The sequence below is a fragment of the Rhodnius prolixus genome, unplaced genomic scaffold, assembly GCF_049639745.1.
Source record: "Rhodnius prolixus isolate KJV_2025 unplaced genomic scaffold, Rpr scaffold_13, whole genome shotgun sequence".
NCBI classification, from domain to species: Eukaryota; Metazoa; Arthropoda; class Insecta; order Hemiptera; family Reduviidae; genus Rhodnius; species Rhodnius prolixus.
Genome location: NW_027411583.1, coordinates 7696234 through 7719011, shown reverse-complemented (window position 1 = coordinate 7719011; position 22778 = coordinate 7696234). Strand labels below are relative to the sequence as shown.

Genomic DNA, 22778 nt, shown 5'->3' with positions numbered 1-22778 from the left:
AACAAATATCGGAACATATAAAATAGAGGTCAACAATTTAAAGTTCATTTGAAACTAAAGTTTTTATAAATAAGAATTCTTTTAATAAAAATTCTCTAATTCCAGTAAGAAAGCCGATGACGGAATTTCTAGAAGTACTCTTACTACTACCGTATGTTTCAAGAGAACAATAATTAAGAGAGTTGGCTGACCAGATTTCCAGCCAAATCTAGAAGAGGATTTAAGCATATTGAAAAAGATTTATTTACTCTCAGATTCTGCCAAATAAAGTTGAAGGTGAACTTAGAAAATAGTCCTTGAAACACGAGCTTAATGAATTCACGAACGATAAAACAAGAATAGAATTACTATTAGTCTATTAGTAGGTCTATGTAATATTAAAAAGCTTGAACCACCCAAAATTTAAGATCTAGACGAGTTTTAGGCTTAACTGCTGGTGGAGTGTTTCTCTAAAAATAAAACTAATAATAATAAGCGATAATTTCACAAACTTTGAATAAAAACATAGAATCCACTTACCTTCTGCCCACACTGTATAAATTTCGTCTTTTGTAGAACACTTAAGATCATTGGAAGAAGAGCAATTGAAGTTCTCTGGGTAACTGTAAGACAAAAGCAGTGATTTGTCAGGATTGTTTTCGTGAAGTTCTTCAATTCATTAGGCTACTCAAATTTTCTCACCTTATATTGCTGAGTTTTAAATAGTTTCCAATTGAATAGCCTCGAGTGGAATTCATCTTTTTATGTTGTTTAGAAATTAACTTATGTTCTATTGCAAAACTTTGTGAAACATATAATGAAGTAGGGCTCTCAGTTTCATCAGTGATATCCATAAATTTGTCTAAAGATAGTGGAATATCGGCTAAGATGATATCTATATCTAGACCCACTGGTCCAGTGTCATTCCAAATAAATTTCAATGTTTGAGCGATAATTAAATTTTCACAAATCTCACTCTTTTCATTATAATATGTAGTTAAATTCTCTCTACAGGGAACTGTTTTTCTTTCCTTTATTTCATATATTAAATATTTTAGAGTAATTACATCAAATAATTTTACAAAAGTACTACCACTATCCTTGCACACAATTTTCATTGATATTCCTGTATTGTTGGAATTCTCTTCTAAATCAGTAAGCAATGAAAATTTCCCTTTGAAGTATTCATAAATGAACTGCAACTGTGTGGCTTGTTTATTACATTGTTCTATTGATAAACTTAATAAGCAATGCGATTTTCGATCAATTACTTTCAAAGGAGTAACACTAGAACAATATCCAATTCCCATAATGTTTGTTGGCTGAACATATTCATTGAAATATCCTTTTTCATTAAAAATTTTCAAAATAAATTCTCGCGATAGATAGTTTTGTTGATTCTTTCCATTTTGTTGGAAATCATTATTCAATTCTTTAAAAAATTTATAAATCTTTCTACGATTTTTCATTAGTTCAAACAGTTCATGCTTGCTAAGTATAACATTGTCCTCTTTGAAAAAACGTCCTAAATAAGGGCTATTTTGATGTTCAAAACACAAAGCAACACTAGAGTGTTTTAAATATATAGGTAATTTATTATAACAATATAGTTGATCATAATTAAAAGGATTAAAAACATTTTGTGCTTCATCAGTGGTACAATTAAATGATCTAATGTCAAAACTTGTGCAATCCTAAAAAAAAAACATACAGTAATGGTGAAAAATTATAACTGGAAAGAGGTATTAACTCATCACCTTGAATAAAATTTACAAACCTTATCATTGCAACAATTAACATCACAATAATTTTCTGTGATGTCACAAATTGATAGCGATCCACTGTTTAAGTCACTAGACACATCCTGATTAGACTCTTGAACTTTTTCCTTTGTTTCAGTCCAGTTAAAATTTGTCAAAATCAGATCACTCTCAGCGCACACTGTGAAAATTAAGGCTATAAACAAATAAAAAATGAAAATAAGCGTTTGGATTTTCTTTCATAAATAAATGCTTTATTATCTTTTTAAAAGAGATGTTAAATCATAAATACATAATAATTTAAACCTTTTTAAATAAATTATATTAGTTAATTGGTACAATGACTTACACAATCCATTAAATAGTAATAATTCCAATAAAAGCATAGCACAATACATTAATTCTGCATACAATAATAACTGGTTTGTTGTTAACTACTGGGTTTACTCATAAAATAATCAATAGATGCTCGTAAAGGGTGAAACACCTGCTTTTCAAGTAAGATTCAAACAGAAAGCGGGCTGACAGTTTCTAAACAAATAAATTAAAATCGATTATATTCGACTGACGTTTTACTATCGATATCGTGCCCCTCGACCGATTTTTTATTAGCATAAATGTAAAAACTTATTTATTTTAAAATTATATTTAATATAAAAACCATTATTTACAATTCTAAAGTTTGAATAAAACTTTCACTAAATGTTTTGACAAAACTATTCTTTTTTTTTTGTTAGGTTATTCAAGCTTGTCAGGAATAGGCTATCTGTGAGTTACAGTTGCTTATAGATGGAGGTGTTTTGTGGTTATTAACAACGTTGAATGAGCCATTTTAGGTTCTGTTAATTTTAAATAATTTAATATAATGGTGGTTGAAGATAAAACGTAAGTGTTGTTTCATTTGTAAGTTCAAATCAACTTATCAGTTTCATTTATTTTTCGGCTTACTAAAGTTTAAAATTATGAAGTCTCCGGCATTTGTAATAATGGTCGGCGTAAGGACGCGATACTATAATCTTTGTTAAAACTTAAACAAATACTACACTTAAAAAAGTTGTAACTGCAATTTTAAGTTTTGTGAATGGATTGTATTTAATTTTATTTTCAGGCGTAAGGCAAGATCGTCTGATAGTGAAGCTTCCGATAAAGAAAATAAAAAGGACAGAGGCAGGGACAAGAAAAAAAAGAATGGTGATGATTCTTCGTCTAGTAGTGGAAGTAGTAGCAGTCGGTATGTATTACATCTTAATATTAATTATAATTTAGAATTTCAGAGTTTTTGATTCTCTTATTATATTATGGTACACCGGCGGATACATAAAAAAATGTGATACTGAGGTTATTAATTGCTTGTGTATTCAATTTATAAAAGATAGCTTGGTAAATCTGTCCAACCTTTTATTGAATGAGGGCCGCATATATTATTTTTCAAGCCACATGAAGGAAAACTTCTCATTTTACTCATATCGTGGGGTCATATTAAAAATGAAATAAAAATAAAAAATTCAGAAAATCAGATAAATTTGATTTTAACAAGAACGCTTCTTTTGTCTAAGTTGTCGCTTCAATTTCAACATTTGTTGATGCATGCTAGCCTCAGTAAATTTAATAGAAGATAAGTAAATTATTTCTATTTGTTAAATTTCTAATTTGAGAAAGTGCTTTTATACTTTGAGAACGGTCTGTAGCAAAGAAATTGCTAAAAACCGGTTTAGAATCCGTTTTTTCAATGGTTTACCCAAGAAGATTAAGGTCTTCACTGATTATCATCTAAATTTCCTGCTTATTAATCTATTTTCTTCACGTGATAAGGCCTTTCCCCACTACGTCTCTTGCTAAGTCTATTCTTTTATCTCAGGCCATGATCTTCTGCTATTCTATTATCCAAGTTTTCGTTTGGGCTATTTATTCTTCTTACAAGACTGTACCTAACAGTCTTGTAGAACTTTACCCTATTCCGTCTATACTAAGCTATTCAACCCTTGATCTTTTCTGGTTGTGTTATTTCAGATTCTCTTCTGAGCCTTCTTAGTTTATCACGGTGCACCTCTCCATTGTCAGCAACTGGCCTCTTAGGTAGTGTTTTAAGATTGATAATGAATCTTTAAAAATGGAGAGAGCAACACAGAACTTTTATTATCAATCAGATTACTATATCTTTTCCCCCAAAGTTCTAAGCATCTTTCACCTGTCCTTTCCCTTTCTCCTTCTATCAATTATAGATGCTAGTAAATCTTTGCAACTCATGCCTTGCTCTAATCATGCTTTAGAGCGTATTCAATAAATTGATTATTTTACTTCATTTTGATTTTTTCCAGATTAAAGGATTATTTTTATACCTTGTATTGTTAACAGTTCGTCAAGTAGTTCTTCAAGTTACTCAAGTGGATCCTGGAGCTCAAGTTCAAGTTCTAGATCAAGTTCTTCTTCTAGCTCTTCTGGTAGTTCAACTTCTACTTCTGACCAACCCAAGACTAAACCGAGAAAGTGAGTAGATATTTTGTTTAATTGTTTTCTAATGTTGTAGAACTTTCTATTTCTCTTGATGCTGTCAGTAGGAAGATTGAGTTTAAGTCAGGCCAGTAGTGTATATACTGGCTTCCTCTTGAAGGACATACACGTTCAAACTATCTCCCTAATATGCGATTAAACAGATCTTTAGTTTCAGTCTTTAGTATGCTCCAAAATTTCCTGATTGGTATAAATAGTACCTATGATTTGTAAAAACATATTTTTAGTAGTTTATTCTTTCCCCTCCCTCCAATGGAAATTAAGGCTTCTGCCTTGAAATGAATTTGTAAGGGTAAGCTACAAAACTGCTTTATATCTCTACTTATGTTAAGTGCGCTATTTTGTCATTGTTGTGTTCATCATAAAACTCTCGTTCCTCTGATCTCTCAGAGTGTCTCAGAATGTCATATCTTCATATTTCTAATTTTCTATTTCCTATTATAATTTCATACCTCCGAATAAGTTTTTTTAATTCAAACGCAGAAGAAAAGTTTTATATGGAACTGTTAAATCTACTGGGAAACCACCCTTTATTGCTTATTTTCAGGACTTAGTATGACTTACATAGATAGGAACAGACAATTTTCATTGCTTCCAGCATTGCGCAGAGTTTGCTCTTAGTAAAATAATATACAAATTCGCACATTGATGCCAATATAAATGCGAGCATTATGACTTCTGCCAACACTAACCTCAGGACCAGCTATTTGACTGGGTCCAATATTTGGATTATAATTAATTCGTCGAGTTCTCGCCATATGGTTGGATTGGAGTCTTGTGAAGAATATTTGGAAGACACCATTTCTACTGAGAACCAGTTTTCCAGGTTGCTGCTTAAAGTGATGCCTAGGTTATTATTTGGGAACTCCTCTAGGACCCGACATATGTTACTATTATTCGTACACCTTCTGCATTAGCTTCTACTGGAAGAAAATTCGGGGGAAATACTCACATGACTTTCTCTAACTCCAATTTTAAATGTAGTTATAGTAGTTGAAACAACTTCTATACAAATTAGATAGGAGGAGGAGGAGGTACATTGCCACCAATAAAATATAAATAGGATAGCTACTGTACATTTTGCATTCCAGCAATTAGCAATGCCCAAATAACACTCTTTAAGCATGTATAACTGTGCAGGGTTGAAAACAAAGACAAAAGTCGTAGTCGTTCTCGCAGCCGCAGCCCCATAAAGAAGGAGAAGAAAGAGAAGGAAAAAGTTACAGAGAAGAAAGAAAAGCGACCGGAGAAGCCTAAAGCGAAAACTACTCGTTCTAAGTAAGTTTATCGTTCTAAATATTTTGTATTATTACTATAGAAAGAAAATTGCTTTCTGAAGGGTTTTATTTTTACTGTATGTTGTGTTCTGCATTTTAGGTTAATTTAGGATTAAGTTATATAAATTTGCCTTAATCAGACCTGTACAACTATTAACAAATCCATATTTTTTTTCATACTTTCTTAGATTGAAATTAATGCAGATACAAATTTATGTATATGTCGAATAAATCAAGCTGCAAATTCAAATTTGATTTATAACTTTGATATGATTTATTAACGACACACCCTTCTAATTTTTAATTTTTATTAAAACCCACATAATAACAGATTTTTTAAAAATATAGTAATGTATTTTTCTTTCTGGCACAATTGATATTTATTCCGTAGCTTAAAAGTTATTCTTTAAACAAAAAGTTCTTCATTGATGTAGATTTCAGAAATTGAATACAAGTTTGATTCATTGAAATAGTTTTTTATGTTGAGATTAATTTTTATTTGGATTATCTTGAATTTGAATATATTTAATTTTTTTAAAAAAGTAACCAACATAAATTGTGTATGTAACGAAACGACGACCATAATTATTGTTATTTGTTACTTGTTATTTTGCAGATCAACATCACCTAAGCGTAAACGCAAAGAACGATCACCGACTCCAAAACCTGTTAGAATACATGTTGGACGATTGACAAGAAATGTCACAAAAGATCATATCTATGAAATTTTTTCTGTTTTTGGGACAATAAAAATGGTTGATTATCCTCCTGATCGATTACATCCACCAGCCGGACGTGGTTTTGCTTATGTAGAATTCCAGACTCCAGAAATGGCTGAAAATGCTATGAAACATATGGATGGTGGTATGTATTTATTATTATTCTTTAAGAATAGTATTTTATCGTTGAATTATCTGCGGTTTTTAAACTTAAACTTTTTACTAATTTTTTTTTTTTTTTAATGAAACAAAATAATACTTATTTTGCGATATTTAAATATTGATCTTGCCGAAATATCGAACAATGGCTTGCTCAGTTTCTCCCAACTATTCGCATTTGCAAAATTATCCGATAGGAATGAAAAGATATACAAAATTGTAAATACGTTTGTTTCCAATTTAGTTAGATTCGTGGGGTCGGCCAGTCAGCCTTCAGCACCACGATCCCCAGGAGTCTGTTGTTATCGACTTAGTACAAAATGAAAAATTGTACAATGAAAAAACTATTGATAAATTCTCAAAATGATTTAATTTATTTTTCTATTAACAGGTCAGATTGACGGGCAAGAAGTTACATGTGCTCCAGTACTTTTACCCAAAGTATCAAGCGGCGGTAGAAATCGTCGATCACCTCCACCATCAATGCCTGTACGACGAAGATGGGGCCGTTCTCCGCCGCCTCCTCGTTTTAGGCGTAGATCACCTTTAGGTGGACCGCCGCCTCCACGACGTAGATCACCACCACCGCCTAGACGGGCCAGACATTCGCCGCCAAGGAGACGAGCCAGGTATACAAGATCTTCATCCAGCAGTTCAAGATAGGAACTTCTCTCAGTATGGTCAAAAAACAACAAAATTAACTATTCTTTTTATTCAATTTCGAAGCACCCTTTTATATTTTTCTGTCTTCTCTTTAAAAATACTCTCCAAAACAAAACTCCGTTGATGAGTAAGTTTTTATATTATTTTGAAATTGGAAAGAAATTAATTAGACAGATAAATGTCTAAACAAAAAGTAAAAATCCTACAATAGTTTAGATTTGATGGTAATTTTCCTTTCTTTGCTATTTTTATATTCATCTTTAATTTCCTTCGCAAATGGAATGAGTATTTTATTCTTGTTTGAATCAGTGTTAAAAGTAATGTCTTGAAGATATCAAAGACATTGAAAGAATTATCACAAACCGATCAGACTTATTCAATTTTATAATCAATGATTCTTTCGGTTAGTATTTTTTTTTTACATTTTTTTTTTTTAAATAAATATTAAGTATTTTTTTAATTACAAAAAAACAACTAATATTTTTTTTTAGAAAACGCAAAATTTATTAAATTGGTTTAGGAATTTAATAAAATTATCTTTACGTTTGTAATATTTTAAAAAATAAATATAATATTAACTTCTGATTTCGTTTATTTTATTTTTTTTAATTCCTGTGTAATACTGTGTATCCGGCACCCGTAGGGGGAAGTGGACTAGCCACTTCTTCAGGGATCTTGGCGTCCCTGCGGGTATCCCAGTCTAACAACATGAACAACACCTATTACTAACTTTTCAAAACATTCACACAATTCATTTAGGGCATGCAGAGGTAGTTATTTGTGAAATTACTTTCCATCTTACTCGCACTGAAGTCTGAGAGGTTTGGCAGATTCCACGATTTAAGCTCCAATCAATTCATCCAAAGAAGGTACATAGATGTTATATATATTTTCTAGATTTCATTTGTAATCATGTTTGCTGAACAACTTAATACGTGTAACTATTTACTGATTAACGAATTAACAGTAAGTAGCGGCGTGTTGAACTTGATTCATATCACGTCTGTATTGTGTTGCACATACAACAGATAAACGGGGTGGTGTACGATTTAGAAGTATCTACAGCTTCCTACATAGTTATTAATCTCATTCAAAAGTAATAAACAAAAATATTTATTGGCGAACGTCGAAATTATAGGAGGAAACTTATTTTTCCAAATGCAGAAATAAAACTAGAACAAGCTTTTACTCAGACCATGTTCATGTGAAACATCTTAAGGTTGGTTGTGAATACTGTTCTGAACTTATGATTTAAGGAAGTAGCCGTAATGAAAGGTAAGCTTTGTAAATACAGTTCAAGAACGCAAAATCTTGAGCAGGTAACATAGTCTAGTTTTCGATATTAACCAGTCTGCTGACACATTTCGAGAGATTGGAAGTCGAAACGTAGAATACATCCGATTTTGTAAATGATAAAAATGTAATTCAAGTTTTCCAAGTCAGCGATTTTAGATTTCCGTCTTTCTTTAGAGAATGTGGTTCGTTCAAGAGATCTTGAATAATTCAAGTTACTAGAGCTACGAAACACTGATACTATTGAGTGAAAAAAGTCCGCACGTACAGTAAACCTTGTGAAATGGATACAGCCTTTAAAAATTCACGTAAGTATTTGAATAAGTAAGGAACTGGTCAGTTTTTTAAATTCCAAATTTAAGTAAACTGCACTCCCACTAATATGTGACTTCGAATTTCTTCTTTCGAGGAGTTTCCCTATCCAGGGTTCCTTGTGCCAAGCATCCACACTTTTCTTTCCTGAGCGCAGCAGAGAGCCTTTTTTTGGGAGGCGCGTATCGCTCATACGAAGGACACGTCCAAACCACAACAGCCATCTTTCGTCCACCCTATCCAGTATGGTTATGCCTCGGATCCATACAGTATTAGGCTTTCTACTAGGAAAGTGTAGATTTGGTGCTTAGTGGGAATGCTCAAAGCGCTGTTCTAATTTATAGTAGATTTTATTCTGGCACAACAGTATCGAAAGGCAAATGAAGTTACTATAAATATGTAAGCAAGATTGCGTCACCATGTTTTTTTGGTAACCATATTTTTTTAAATTTTGCTTTAATAAAGTAAGTGGTTTTCTCTTATTTCGTTTTAACCTCCAATTTACGAAAATTTGTGAGTTGGACGTAAAAAGAAAAGCTGAGTTGGATAAATATGAGAGTACTCTAATGTTCTCTTGTAATAATTATTTAGTTATATTCTTTATCTTATGTACCATTAATAATGTAACAGATAGTGCGCAATTTATGTAAAGTCCATTATTATAGACCGTCGGTGTTTCGTCCTCGCGTGCAATCTTACATATCTGCCCTTAAGTCTTATTATTGAGGTACTTCGGATTTGGCTTTAAACTTCGGGTCATCCGAAATTCTGTGGAAGAATAAATCTATGGAATAGCAATCGATGCGTGCGACGTGAACTTAATGTGGCTTTTAATCCTCTAAGAACCTGTCGGCTGTCCCCAAAACACACCGATCTGTACAATTTGAAGATATTCAGAACACAAAATGATCAATCTAAACATGGGTATACCCTTGCCTTGCCTCAATTTTGATTGATATCTAGGACTGAGCAACCTGTAAAACATGCCTAGTGTTTAGTATACCTACTAAATCTCTTTGTCGATTGCATTCTGTACAATTTTTTTTTTTGACTTGTAACAATTCACTGATACGATACGATGCAACGAATTATCAGTATGTAGCGTCTTGTCGAACTAACTCATACCACCATTGTATTGCATATTCAACAGATAAACGGGTGCGTACGATTCGGAAATATAATATAATATGAACATGAAGATAAGTAATTTTGTGACTCCATGTGCTCCACAAAGCCTTCTATAAACATGTTAACCTGGAGATAATGCTCAAACACCTATAATCTGACGAAACTTAAATCTCACTCTCAGAAACTGCTACGTGACGGCTAAGAGGATTAAGCTCGTCATCTTCCTCGCTGTTTTCTGCCCCGGTATGTCAGGATACGCTGAAAAGTATCACATTGCTCCTCTGAGCAAGGCCAATAGTCTTCTCATAAATTTACTTATCTGCTTGGAGTATTAAATAATTTGTATAAATGAAGGCACGGATAAACTTTAAAATAGACTTCTTATTCCTTGTTTTAATTGTAAAAAAAAAAAACAACAAAAGGTTGCTTTTTTTGCCACAAATTTTTTGGTAATATACAATAATCGCACACCATAAAAATATTTACATTAATTGTGCGCAAGGAGTCCCTTTAAAAAATTAAATGACCATTTTTACAAAATAAATATTCATCCGAAAAAAATATGCATAAATAGTGTTAATATATACACAAGACAGATCAATCAATATTAAAAATGGTACAGATAAAATCAGTTCTGTTAGAGATTCTTTTATTTTTTTTTAATCTCGCTCACTCTTTGATTATTCTCAAAACTCCGCTTATGATGCGAATGTCTTAACTCTCCCCTCCTCGAAAAAATATTTATAAAAGAAAAACGATATTATCACAGCACTTAGTTAATACTTAGATACGAACATAAACTCACAGCCGCTTTTTTTTATTTTTTTTTTTTTGATATACTTTTTTCTTTTTTTTGGCACGATATTTAAATTAATACGTATTGTGGACTAATATCCACAATTGTTGGCGTTCTATGCAAGGGTCTCAAAAGGCGGCGGAGGCGGAGGTGGTGGTGGAGGCAGAGTAGCTGATGGTGGCGACTGGTGTACAGGTATGATGTAGATTGGTGTTTGTGCAGTTTTCTCGCAACATGTTGTCACCTCTGCGTACGGGGGTGGCGCGAACAGATGATAGGGAGGCGGTGGAGTTTCCGGAGCTCTACTTTCCGTCGAGTAGCCAGTGAGGTAGGGTGCTGCCAGACCGTGCCTTCGGTATAGATGTTTACTGGCACAACACCATTCACTAAACGTGACTACTAGGAAGAAAGCTATCAGTCCACCGAAGGCTCCTAGATACCAAACTACTGATAGAGGATCTGGATCTGTTACACCATTAGCGCTAGATGGAGCATCTGTAAATGAAAAGAAGTCAATTATGGTAAGATGTTTACAATTTCATCACTAAAAAACCTGGGCAATTGCTATTGTCTTTCACAAAAAAAATAAAATAGTTTCCACTTAATAAATATTTGCCAACAGTAAAGAAGTCTACAAAAAATAAAAAACAAAAATCAATAAATACTGATAATGGGAAAACAAAGTAATGTCAGGGTAACAACGTAACTAAATCAAATGTAAAAGGCCTTTGCCATTGTATATAAAGAAGATAATCTATGTTAAATTAACAAAACACTTGATCCCTTTATTGTCTAATAGTTTCATTAACAATAATTGATTTCTAGCAATCATCCTATAAAATTAAGAACAAGGGCAAGGAAATATCTTAGGTAAAGATTCTAGAATGACAGATCTTTATAGGATTGCATCTGTGCGGACCATATTATTCCAAGGACTTGATCTGTACAAGGATATGACTATAAACTAAAGCGTACAATATTCATCTGAAAGTACTAAAGAAATATTTACACTAAGAGAAAACTTTACGGGAAAGCTGGAAATCGAATTCTCACTTGGAAGATAGAGGTACGTGTTGTGAGTTACATGCATATGCCTATTTAAACAAAGAAAATAAATTTTCTTTGGACTTTTTTTTTTTATTAATCAGTGTCTTGGTTACTTTTCCTTCTGAAAGAGTATGATGGTTCGTAGTGGCTAAAAAAAGAGTTTTCAGCAGGTAAGTTTCTGTCACTACTCTAACTTCGCATAGCATCTGAAAGTATCGCATGCCCAATTATGAGGCCTAGCTGTTTTAGGTATCTTCAAATGAATAATGCATCATTTACGCTGTCTACAATTCGGAAAGATTGGTTATTTAACTTGGTAAATTCCCTAAGCAAGATTCTCGCTTGGTTTCTCGAATTTCTTGGACTTGCGCGAGGGGATACTCAATGCTTATTCCATAAATGAGTTCTTGCTGCGTAATTTCACTTGATCAAGGACCAAAGGGAAAGGTAACGTTAAGATTGTGATCTTTCAAATGGTAAGGCTAAGTTTGACCTGCCAAATCTCCAATGCTTCCTTTTAAACTTATGTTTTCAAGCGGAAAAAACCTACACCAAGACAGTAAGCATACAAAGAATTAAAAAACTTAGTGGCTGCCATTGAGAAAATAACGGAAAACTGAGAACATTGTTAAATGCAAAATGAACTGAATCTTAAATTGAAATTGGAATTCAGAAAGTACAAGGGTGCTCCGCCAGCTCATTTAAAAATTAAACAATGTAAATTTAAATAACTTAGAAAAGTTGATTCAACTTACCAGTAGTTGGTGCAGAACGTATAGATGTTTCTGAAGAACTTTGTTCCGTTGCAAAATTCTCTTCTAAAAATATGTACCATCTGTCCATTTTACTGGCTATCCTGTCTAGAAGTTCTTCTTCTGTAAAATAACGAAGTAAGTTAAAATATACATATATGCATAATCTCTTACTGCTAATATTACTTCAATCGGGTTGATGCATTTTCAACTATATAAACGGCTGGATTCACCATGATACAAAGTTGTGCGTGGAAGACCATGCAACAATTGGTGTTTCGCATACCTAAAAGCAAATTTCTACCTTTCCATCAAACATACCACTTCATTACATTCTTCAAAGATCACTCTATCCTGTGAATAAAGACTCGTTCTAGGTAGTCATAACAGTGATGCAGTGGAACTGTCTTTACAGCTACCTTAATGTAAATACTGATAAAATACTTTTTCAGGTACCCCAGTATAAGAACACTGCTAATCTGACACCCAAACACATACAAAAGGCCTGCGGAGAATAGTTATGCGTGAAACTATAATGTAAAAAGCTTCTCCACCGTTATCCTATCCTGACCGATACCCTGAACGTAAGTTCACGCCCCAAATAATCCGTCATGAAGCGACTGGGTATTTCCCATTATGTTTCCTTAAGTGGAAGTGTCTCCTTAAACTACATTATTATTAAGGACAGTGTAATGTGTTTCATATCTTCTGAGGTTGAAGGAATCAAACAGAAGTACCACTTATTAGACTTTTCTTCACTTATCTGTTTTTCTCGAAAATAACTACGTACACATAGTTCTATAACTTTGCAAATTCTTTTTTATGTCAGTTTTAGATTATTTTAGAAGATCAGTTCAAGTGTCATTTTTGGACGAGGTTAAAATGCGGCTAACAAACTATAATTTCGTTAAAAATCCATACTTTTTTACTTTGAAATTCAGAGATTGTATAAAATGTACAATTTAAAAATGCTTGGGAATTATAAAAGATACGTCTTGTGAGTGCTTACACCATATTTATTTTTTCCAGAAGAATGTGACGTATGTATGTTGGAGCCAACATTCTGAGGGATGTAAGAATTGGAATGAATGCTTGTCAGATAGATAAGCAAATGGACGTTCTATACCACTACATGTAGTTGAGGCAATGAATAGTTGAGGTTTGATAAAAATGTATTTTTTTTTTTTTTTTTTTTTTTTTTGGCATCAGTTTTCACTATTAGCCAGAGTCTTCTGTAATAAAGTTCTTAATCTTTATCTAGGGAGGCTTCAATTACGTTTATGAAGTGAACCAATTCCTCATAGGCTTTCCTGTTTTTTAGAATTTCAGGGTAAGTTATATCACCCGGCAATAGATTTTTTAAATTTTTAAAAAACAGATCTCTTTGGTTTGTATATTTGGAGCACGCCATAACAATGTGCTCCATGTCTTCCAGGCTGTCACAGATTGTACAAAGAGGGGATGCCTCTTTACCTATCCTATGGAGATATTTTTTACATACGCAATGATCGCTGCGCAGTCTATTAATAATGGTGTAAGTATTATAAATCGTAATTATTACAAGAATTAAAAAAAAAAAATCGTGTAAATTTTAACCTCAGATGTAACGTAGTTTTTTTAATGCAAAAAATGCGATCTCAAAAGTAAATTATAGTTCGGCATAACAAAAGAAATCATCTCTCTTTTACTTGTGCGCACAAAACTATGATAAATATTCAATAGAAAATTTGGAAGTAAAATAAAAGAAAACAAAGAACTAGGAGTGGTTTTTAACCTTAAAACAATAACACCAAGCCACTGAAATATAATTATGCCTAAATCTAAACAACATCCATTAGCCTTGGATATTCCTTGCTAATAAACGTAAAATAGATAATACGTTTAATGAGTGATAAAAAAAAAAAACCCAAGAACACTAATTATAGTGTTTTTTTTTAATAGCCTCGATACTTTATTTCTTCCAATTTAATAGCACGTAATGTAAAAAGAGAGAGAGGTAAAAAATAATCTGGTTGTCGTGGAAACTAACACGTAGCCCCTAGTGAACTAGACTGGTGTCCGGTTCATTGCTGAGGCCAGCGAACTTGACCTAATTTCTTTGCTTTATATTTAAGAGAATACAATTTTACATTGCTTTTATTTTTATTTATTTAAAAACTTGGTTTGAAAACTCCTACAACTTTCACTAATTGGAATTCTCAAGGTTTTGATAAATTTTATTCTAAATGGAAATTTGTATTGATTGTTAGTGGCGTTTACTGAATTTTGATTCTAAATGAGTAATCGAAACTTTTATCTTCCAAATATTTTTAAATATTAAAATTTTAACGCCTTATTTTGTTGTGTCACCTAAAACTTACAATTAAAATAGAAAACAGATTAAAATAGAAAATTGCTAAAAGCGTGTTGATCTTGTCGAACTACTTTATGAAAAATCTGTTTCAAATTCTGGATATTGAAACTAGCATCCATTTTGACCAAGTCAATTTTTTCAATCATTGGTTGATTTTAGATTTTTTTTGTTACTTAAAATAAATATTTTCTTCATAATTTCCAATAAAGGACAATACTACAAAATAAAGCAGTAATCTTTCCACTTTGTATCAATTCACATAACTACCAGAAGATAAAACAAGCATGGATTATAGGAATATTCTTTAAAATAAATATGTATCTTCAGATTCACCACTCATTTAGTTTGCACGAAAGGCAACCGATTTCAAAAGTGCTGTTTTCTTCAAGGCAGTTGTGCCTATAAGAAAGATTGTTGCCCTACTTGAATGCAAAACAAGACCATGAAAAGCTTATTTTCTTGCGCATTTAAATCTTAGTTCATCAGATGGAGCCTGACCAATTGACGTCAACTCTAGAGTATTAAGCAACGATAACCGTTTCCATTTTTTTACAAACTTCTGATTCTAGAAATCTCTAATTAAATGCTAGTTCAAAGATCTGGAGGATAAAGTTGATTTTTTCCATTAAAGAACGCATATTTTTTTTCTGTCTCTGACCAGTTTCTACCAATATACACCTAGCTAGCTCACAGACTGTATCGCGGACGCAACATTTTCACCTAGAGTGTACTTACAAATTGTAAACGATGTGAAAAGAATTCGAACAAATTTTCTTCTACTAAAGAAAGTTGTGCCACATCTTCAGGGAGGTTAGGCATCCCTACGATCAACAATTACAATAACAAAACGTACAGAATACAATTATGACCAGCAGAGATAGTTAATGTGTTACGTGTTACTACACTACTTGGGTTTAGCGGACGAACTCCAGCTTATCATCACAAACAATCATTCACTGCACTTATAAATAACTTTCCTAAAGACGTGCATACTATACACTCATGACATTCGTATGCCATTTCCACGTCAGTTTACGTTTATAGTTAATCCATACGTGCAATGTATGACTTGTTTGCATGAGAAAAACACTGCTATTTAATTGGCTTTAAGTAAGAAACAGACTCCAAAGTAATAATACTTAAGAGAAAATCGTGTCATTCTATCTTAAAGAACAGCGTTAAGAAAAAGTTCCGTAAAGTCTATAAAGGAAGAGAAAATAATCTGCTATGAAACGTACACAGAAATTCATTTCTCATAATCGTGGGTGACTAGGAATTTTTTTAGGATTTTCTACGAACATGGAACTTAAGCTACATATGGCAATTAGTGGGAAGCCCAAGTATCACGTTCCCTGAAGTCATACCAAAATGCAATTTTCACGGAAAAATTTCTTGCAAAACTAAAAAAACGCCTTATTTTTTAGTCTTGAAAAGTTTCAAGTAAATCTTCTTTATTGTTAGTTCGCAAAAATTAAGAATTACTATTCAGAAAATTTGCACCGATTATCACGGATTTTCTTGAGAATCTGAGTTTTAGCAGCAAAAATCCTCTACATAGATATGTAAATATTGTACTGCTGAAATGAGGTACAAGACTTCGAAATTACTTTTTTGAACCCTAATGCTTATCTACCTTTCACCCAATAATGCCTAAAAATTTAGGTGGTTGAAGGAATTTGATTGCTAAGTTAAAAGATATAAAGTTAAAACTTCCAAAGGTTTTTCGGATTTGAAAACCGTACAGGCTTTTGTATAAAAAAAAAATTTCTGCCTCAGTGAAACTCAAAATGTATGCTGTTTGGCTGAGCGAACAAACTACTGAATCTGCACACAAAAGGATTTAAAAAAGAAAGAAACGTTCAACTCACCTGTCGTTTTTACATTAGATGACGAGACCAAGGTGGCAAGACCGGCAAACGCAGTCACCGTTAGTACAATGCACACCATTTTATTTGTTTACACTTTTTGTTATTTAAGTTATTTTAGATGATAACAAGTTTTTTCTTTTGTATATGCAAGCACTACAGTTTCCGCTAAAATCATAAAACCTTCACTAAACTGTACCGAACATAATCGATCACACGAAAATCGAACTCATTAATAAAATTTAAAACACTTGTGATTTTAACAGCAACTTTATTTTAGCTGTATGGTTAAATATAGATATTAACAACACATCAGTTAACTCTGCGTATCGTTATACAATAAACCTGAGGAAGAAGTGTTGGTGTATATTTATGTAGCTGTACTGCCAAGTGGGGATACAGTCGCTCTCTCCAACTTTGATCAATCGAGTGGGGGCAATTTATCCACTGTAGTGTGCTTGTAGGTTGTATATTATAGCTTTTTTCGTTCTTAGCAAGATTTTATTTTTAAAAATTAATTTTAAAACCTATTGTTTGAACTCATGTTCTGGCTTTGTCAAAGGGGCAGCTGCTACTCTGAAGCCCTGGACAAATAAAAAATAAAACAAAAATATTTAAATAGAAACGAAGAATTTACGAACAAAATAATCAGAGCAACAACTGAATTCTGTTACTAAAAGTAGTGAACTGAGCTGGAGTGCTGGAAAATGTGAATAAATGCATAATTGATATTATTATCGTACACAGTACAGGCATATTTAAACTGCATGCCAAAAACATTGCACCACCCGGAGTGAGTAAAGTTACTTGCTTGAGAGTTTTACAGTTGAGGAAAGCCTTCCATTCTACCTGCGGGCCTTGGAGCTTTGAAAATGAATGGTAAGTCACCTAAGGCTAGTATGCGTCACCCCTCTAGCCTGGTCAGGGTAAAAGACACGCCCATAACTGATCGCGAATCTTGATTGACCTGTAATAGGCTGAAAGAAACGATAGATCAGAACTCATTTCCTCGGCCTATACCGTAATAGTTGGGCCTCAGACGCTATGAAGTCTATGACAGTAGGCGGGAAATGTCTCTTTTATAGCGAAGTTTGCGATAAGCACTCTGACATCTTTAAGATCAGAGTTTACACCTAAACCCAATGTCACCCTAGTGACATGCTGATATGACAAGGATCTGGCAATTAATTTGTGAAAAAACATCATTAGATGTTTTTATAGTATCTAAGATGTTATATCTTAATGATAACATATACATCAAGGACGACGAACCCAGGGGCGGCTTAACCTATAGTGCAGGGTGTGCAATGCACACGGGCGCCGCCGTCTCAGGGGGCGCCGCGGCGCTCCCTGAGACAGCTAAGAGCATCGTCTTGGACCATCATGGTACAACAATGATATGACAGAAGCGGATGCTCTATAAATATTTAACTTTATAGAGCTCGTGAACTAAAATAAGGTAAGCGCGGTGGCGGCAGTTATCAAACGCGAGCGCCCTATGGGCGGCTTCTTTTTCGAACATTTTGTTTCAACTCAAAGTTAATAGTTATAGCCGCGGGGGGGGGGTCAGGCCTAGGGGCGCCAGGGTTTCATTGCACACGGGCGCTACACGAGCTAGAGCCGCCCCTGGACGAACCTCCTGAATCTTATAACTTTTGGATTTTTTTATTTTTTTTAATTGCTTAGTAGAATTAAGTGAACTAAAATAAGGTTTCACACAATTTATTTTATTCTTGTAATTAATTTTATTTTTCTTTTTACTTTAAAAAGCAGCATTTTAATAAGAGACCTTAAGTAAAGTAACTATAGACGAGCAAACTGAAAAATAGCTCTCTAAAAGTCAAGTCCAACGCGTGGGTAATTTTTGTTAAATATTTATAGAGCATCCTTGATGAGTTCATTTTATGTAGTTAAAAATAGTGAGCCATATTTTTAAATCTGATGGTTCAGTTAACTTTGAAGGTTTTGTTTGATCAAAATGAACTAAAACATATTTAAAACAGTTTATTTGCTTTTATTTTGTTTATGCTAACGTTAATAATAATTCACCAACAATGTAGCTCTCATTTACAGGTGGCTATATGCGGGTGCCTTTTAGGTTTAGTGCTAAATGTTTTTGTCGTTCCGAAGGTATATTCACCTATAATATCCACTAAGAAGTATGATTGCATTTTTTGCTAGATTATAGTGTGAATGATTAGTCTATGATTTGAGGAAAGAAGGAATATTCAGTAACTCAATTTCCCATTGTTGTAAATAGAATGTTTATAGTATTATATTATTATAGATAATTTTGTTAGTAGTTTTACTCTAAGACATTGAGTTTGATTAACTACTCCACCATATGAATATAAGGACTCCAACATATGAAAATCATATTGAATGTAGAAATATGCGATTAGTTAAGGGTTGAATTAATGTTTGTATATATTTACTGGCATGTCTGCATTTTTTAATGTACAAACGTTATTGACTGAATGGCGAAGAGTCTATGCATAAAAAAAAAAAGATACCTTATAGATCTTATCGACCCTAGGAACCTCTTATAACACTCTATCCACTTAAGGAGACAAAGGACAACTTGCACCTCGCCCATTCATTTCAACCCTGATAAAATTTTCAATCTCTTATGATCTCTTAAGCCTCATTTTGCTTAAATATTTTTTTTCTTCAAAAACACCTTCTTAGATGGTTTTATACATTATCCCTTTTATAAAAAACAAAAAACAAAACAAGCCATCAATGCACTCAGGGGCGGCTCTAGCTCGTGTAGCGCCCGTGTGCAATGAAACCCTGGCGCCCCCTAGGCCTGACCCCCCCCCCCCCTTGCGGCTATAACTATTAACTTTGCCGTCGTAACAAGAAAGTTAATTTTAAGTTGAACAAAATGGTCGAAAAAGGATCCGCTTGCGTTTGACACCGCCGCACTACCGGCGCCGCGCTGTCTGGCCGCTTCTTAACTTTAAATACGTGAAATAAGGTTTATTTGGAGTTGAAACAAAATGTACGAAAAAGAAGCCGCCCAAAGGGCGCTCGCGTTTGATAACTGCCGCCACCGCGCTGGCAGGCCGCTTCTGTCATATCATTGTTGTACCATGATGGTCCAAGACGATGCTCTTAGCTGTCTCAGGGAGCGCCGCGGCGCCCCTTGAGACGGCGGCGCCCGTGTGCATTGCACACCCTGCTCTATAGGTTAAGCCGCCCCTGAATGCACTGACCTGTTTCACTCTATGTGTAATTTGGTAAGATTTTTTTAAAATCTTATTCTGAATTCTTCTTTCTGAATCTATTCTAAATTCAGAATTTTAGGCTTTCTTCTTACATCATCATGGTCATTAAATAATTGTCGCTATTTTTATTATTTTCAATTTATTACTTTATACTAATTAACTTTGTTATTCGAGTATCTTTATATTTAATATAATTATGGAAATAGTTCTGCCGTTTTATGTGTGAAAAAGCTTCTTCTTTTTTTTGAACTTGGGGGGGGGGGTCACAAAGCGAAATCGCTATCGTTTCTCTTACCCAGCTACAGTGAGAAAAAAATGAAGAATATCAGCTCATAATTATAGTGCCTCGCTTATTCCAGCTTAAATATTTAATGTAATTTTATAAAAATTATGTGTTTTAAAGTCATATATTTTAAAAAATCATTTAAAACTTATCAGTGATAAATAAGTGATAACCAGGCAGTTATATTATCACTACATTTTTTTTTTCACACAAAATATGAATTTAATGATATTATGTATTTAGTATCTTGATTTATTGAAGTGAATATTAATTATAGTTTAAAGCCAGAATGACTGGAGTACTCTCATTTCAGTTTTATTACATTGTGATGTAAGAATTATTTTTAGCCATAAATTTGATCAATTTGTACAATTTATAGATATTCTATTTGTAGCAGTTAGCACATATATTATTGTTAATGCTAACTAATCTCATAAGAGAAGAGTTTATGTTTGTATTATTTAATTTATTTTGGCCGTGTTTTCTTTGTTTATTTGTTTTTGAAACGTTATCAGTCCGTTATCACACTACTGTTTAAATATACTTCTGTATTTCCTCATCGATGATTAGTCAATTAGTTTGTATCATGGAGTGGTATTTAATTATAAAACAAACAAACAAACAAATCAATAGTGGGTGTAAAGAGATGGAAATGGGCGTAGCCAGATGTCAACGAGGTAAAGGCAAACCTTAAAAAATAATAATAATAATAATAATGATAACAATTGGAAAAAGCTCCGGGCGCTAATGACCTCAGCTGTTGATGCGCCAAAAAAAAAAAAAAAAAAAAAAAAAAAAAAAAAAAAAAAAAAAAAAAAAAAAAATTGTTGCGTTACCCACATACGATTTTCTCTCATTTAATTGCCCTCATCGTTGTAAGAAATAAAGTTCTCCAGCATTTTCAGAGTACTCGAAATTTCGGCAACTCAATTGATTACCGGAAAAATTGCTGAAAACTGAGAAAAAAAAAACATTGCCATATATTTTAGAAACTTTGCATTTCCATAAATGTCATTTTCTGCAAAATTTCATAATTTTAAGCAACTCCTCGTAATACATTTTTGGTAAAATAGTTACACCTTCTTTCTAGGGAAAATGTTAAATAAAAACGTATTAGAACCATTGTCCATGCTGAACCGGGAATAGGATAGGCCTGCTCCTATCCTAAGAGCCGACCAAAGGACTGCGCAGGGATGGTAGGGATTACAGCTGTGCAGCTTTAGCAAACCCACGAAACCTAAGCTCACTACCTTGCCACATTGTACTCACTTGAAACAAATACACAGAACAAGTAAGTTGCTGTGGCATATCACCTATTTTACGGTGTTACATTATACATAACCACCTAGACACCATTGTATAAAAATCTTTTTTATTGTTCCTATGGACTCCGGTTAATATAATCCATGAGAATTTTCGGTCATCAGTTGTGAGTCAACCCTCTTTTTTTCCCCGATAGAACTAGATATATTTTTGTAGGTCCGGCCAATACATTTTATACATTTATTATGAGGTAACTTTACAGAACTCCCTACTGCCTTTCAGTAGAAATACAGGAATGCATTTTCTAGAATATTCAATGATAAAATTGTAGGTCACTAGAGGTCAATGGCTTGCATCGGGAGAGCTACCACATACAAGGTATGTGTTTGAGTTACAAACGTGCTTTAATTGTAAACAAACTGTTTCCTAAACAGATCTATGGTGAAAGTTGCTTTAGAATATTCTAGAAGATGGTTTTAAAATTTTAAACCAGTTTAGTTTACAAGTTAAATCAGCCTATTTCTCTCGACTAATTTTCTTTAAATTTAATATTTTATTTATCTATTTTCTATTCGTATATAATACGGGCAATCTTGCCATTCGTTAAACTTAAATAATACTTTAGACGGAAGTTTAAATACTAGCCAGTAAGTAGGCAGTGAACGCTGTCTGAAAGCCGGCAGTGCTCTGAAGAAAGCTAACTTCAAATGTTACGCGCCTTAAATACACAAAACAAACAAACTAGCCTCTACCCAAGAACAGTGTTAAAAGCATTTTCCGTGAAAATGTTTCAAACCAAAGTAAAGAGTTTAATAGGTTAGTCCAGGTTCAAAGGAAACTTTTTACAAGTGCCCAGAAATAATACTTGTTGAAATTGTGAAAAGGAAATTGTTAATTGCTGAGAGGAACTTGTTAAGAGGAAAGTGCTACTCCTAGTTAGTTCCCCAGGGAACTCAGTTATATTATTTCCTGGAAAATTATTTTAAAATTATGTTATTCGCTCGCTTGTCTTTAGTGTTTGTATGAAAGTGTGAAGGAGATCATTGGAAACAAGGAACGCCTTGCAGCATCTGGGCATGATTATTCTCAACTGACCGACTCACTCCTCTCTTTCTTAGAGAATCTGTGGGACTGTAAGATGGTAGGTCTCACCTGACACCACTGGAAGCTTAGTTTAGTATAATTAGTCGTAGTATAATTCAACAAAAAAAATACTAAATTGATTTTTGAAGTTCTAGGTAAATTAATCTTTAGTTTTTTCGTTTTTTAAACAATCCTTCAACTAAAACTAAAAAAAAAAGGAAATATATTTAAAAAAAAAAACAAAAATTCTTTCAAAACTATAAAAATAGTATATTACTTGAAGAAATACTTAATTTGAATGTTTC

At 33.2% G+C, this 22778-nt stretch overlaps 3 protein-coding genes across 5 annotated transcripts in view; 1 reads left to right on the top strand and 2 right to left on the bottom strand.

Moving 5' to 3' along the window:
- Window positions 1–2272, bottom strand: part of LOC141448055 (uncharacterized) — a 326177-nt gene extending 323905 nt beyond the window's left edge. For 2 of the 3 annotated variants that reach the window (XR_012454815.1, XM_074116094.1), the window contains exons 1-4: window positions 2089–2272; window positions 1757–1935; window positions 682–1673; window positions 520–602 (exon numbers count right to left, since the gene is read on the bottom strand). Coding sequence is in view for 2 of the 3 variants with exons in the window: in XM_074116094.1 (XP_073972195.1) it covers window positions 520–602; window positions 682–1673; window positions 1757–1935; window positions 2089–2137 (1303 nt within the window). In the remaining variant the exon portion in view is untranslated. The remainder of the gene's footprint in view (window positions 1–519; window positions 603–681; window positions 1674–1756; window positions 1936–2088) is intronic. The other variant, XM_074116095.1, reaches the window with a different exon arrangement.
- A 193-nt stretch (window positions 2273–2465) lies between these two features.
- The window catches only part of LOC141448057 (uncharacterized), a 38607-nt gene continuing 18294 nt past the window's right edge, over window positions 2466–22778 (top strand). Inside the window, exons 1-8 of the mRNA XM_074116102.1 lie at window positions 2466–2624; window positions 2848–2970; window positions 4095–4226; window positions 5391–5528; window positions 6144–6391; window positions 6797–11663; window positions 13426–13555; window positions 13658–13930. Coding sequence (XP_073972203.1) covers window positions 2605–2624; window positions 2848–2970; window positions 4095–4226; window positions 5391–5528; window positions 6144–6391; window positions 6797–7068 — 933 coding nt within the window. The 5' untranslated portion in view covers window positions 2466–2604 and the 3' untranslated portion in view covers window positions 7069–11663; window positions 13426–13555; window positions 13658–13930. The remainder of the gene's footprint in view (window positions 2625–2847; window positions 2971–4094; window positions 4227–5390; window positions 5529–6143; window positions 6392–6796; window positions 11664–13425; window positions 13556–13657; window positions 13931–22778) is intronic.
- Window positions 10175–16985, bottom strand: LOC141448058 (uncharacterized). The gene is made up of 3 exons (XM_074116103.1): window positions 16618–16985; window positions 12400–12519; window positions 10175–11092 (listed from the first exon to the last, which is right to left on the bottom strand). The coding sequence occupies exons 1-3, from the start codon at window positions 16694–16696 to the stop codon at window positions 10713–10715; spliced, it is 579 nt and encodes a 192-aa protein (XP_073972204.1). The 5' UTR covers window positions 16697–16985; the 3' UTR covers window positions 10175–10712.

Excerpts from the sequence above, each read along its gene's own strand:
- LOC141448058 (XM_074116103.1), bottom strand. The coding sequence starts at position 16,696 with ATGGTGTGCATTGTACTAACGGTGACTGCGTTTGCCGGTCTTGCCACC. Across the intron at positions 12,520-16,617 it reads ATCTAATGTAAAAACGACAG|AAGAAGAACTTCTAGACAGG; the intron begins GTGAGTTGAACG and ends GTTATTTTACAG. Across the intron at positions 11,093-12,399 it reads ACGTTCTGCACCAACTACTG|ATGCTCCATCTAGCGCTAAT; the intron begins GTAAGTTGAATC and ends TTTCATTTACAG.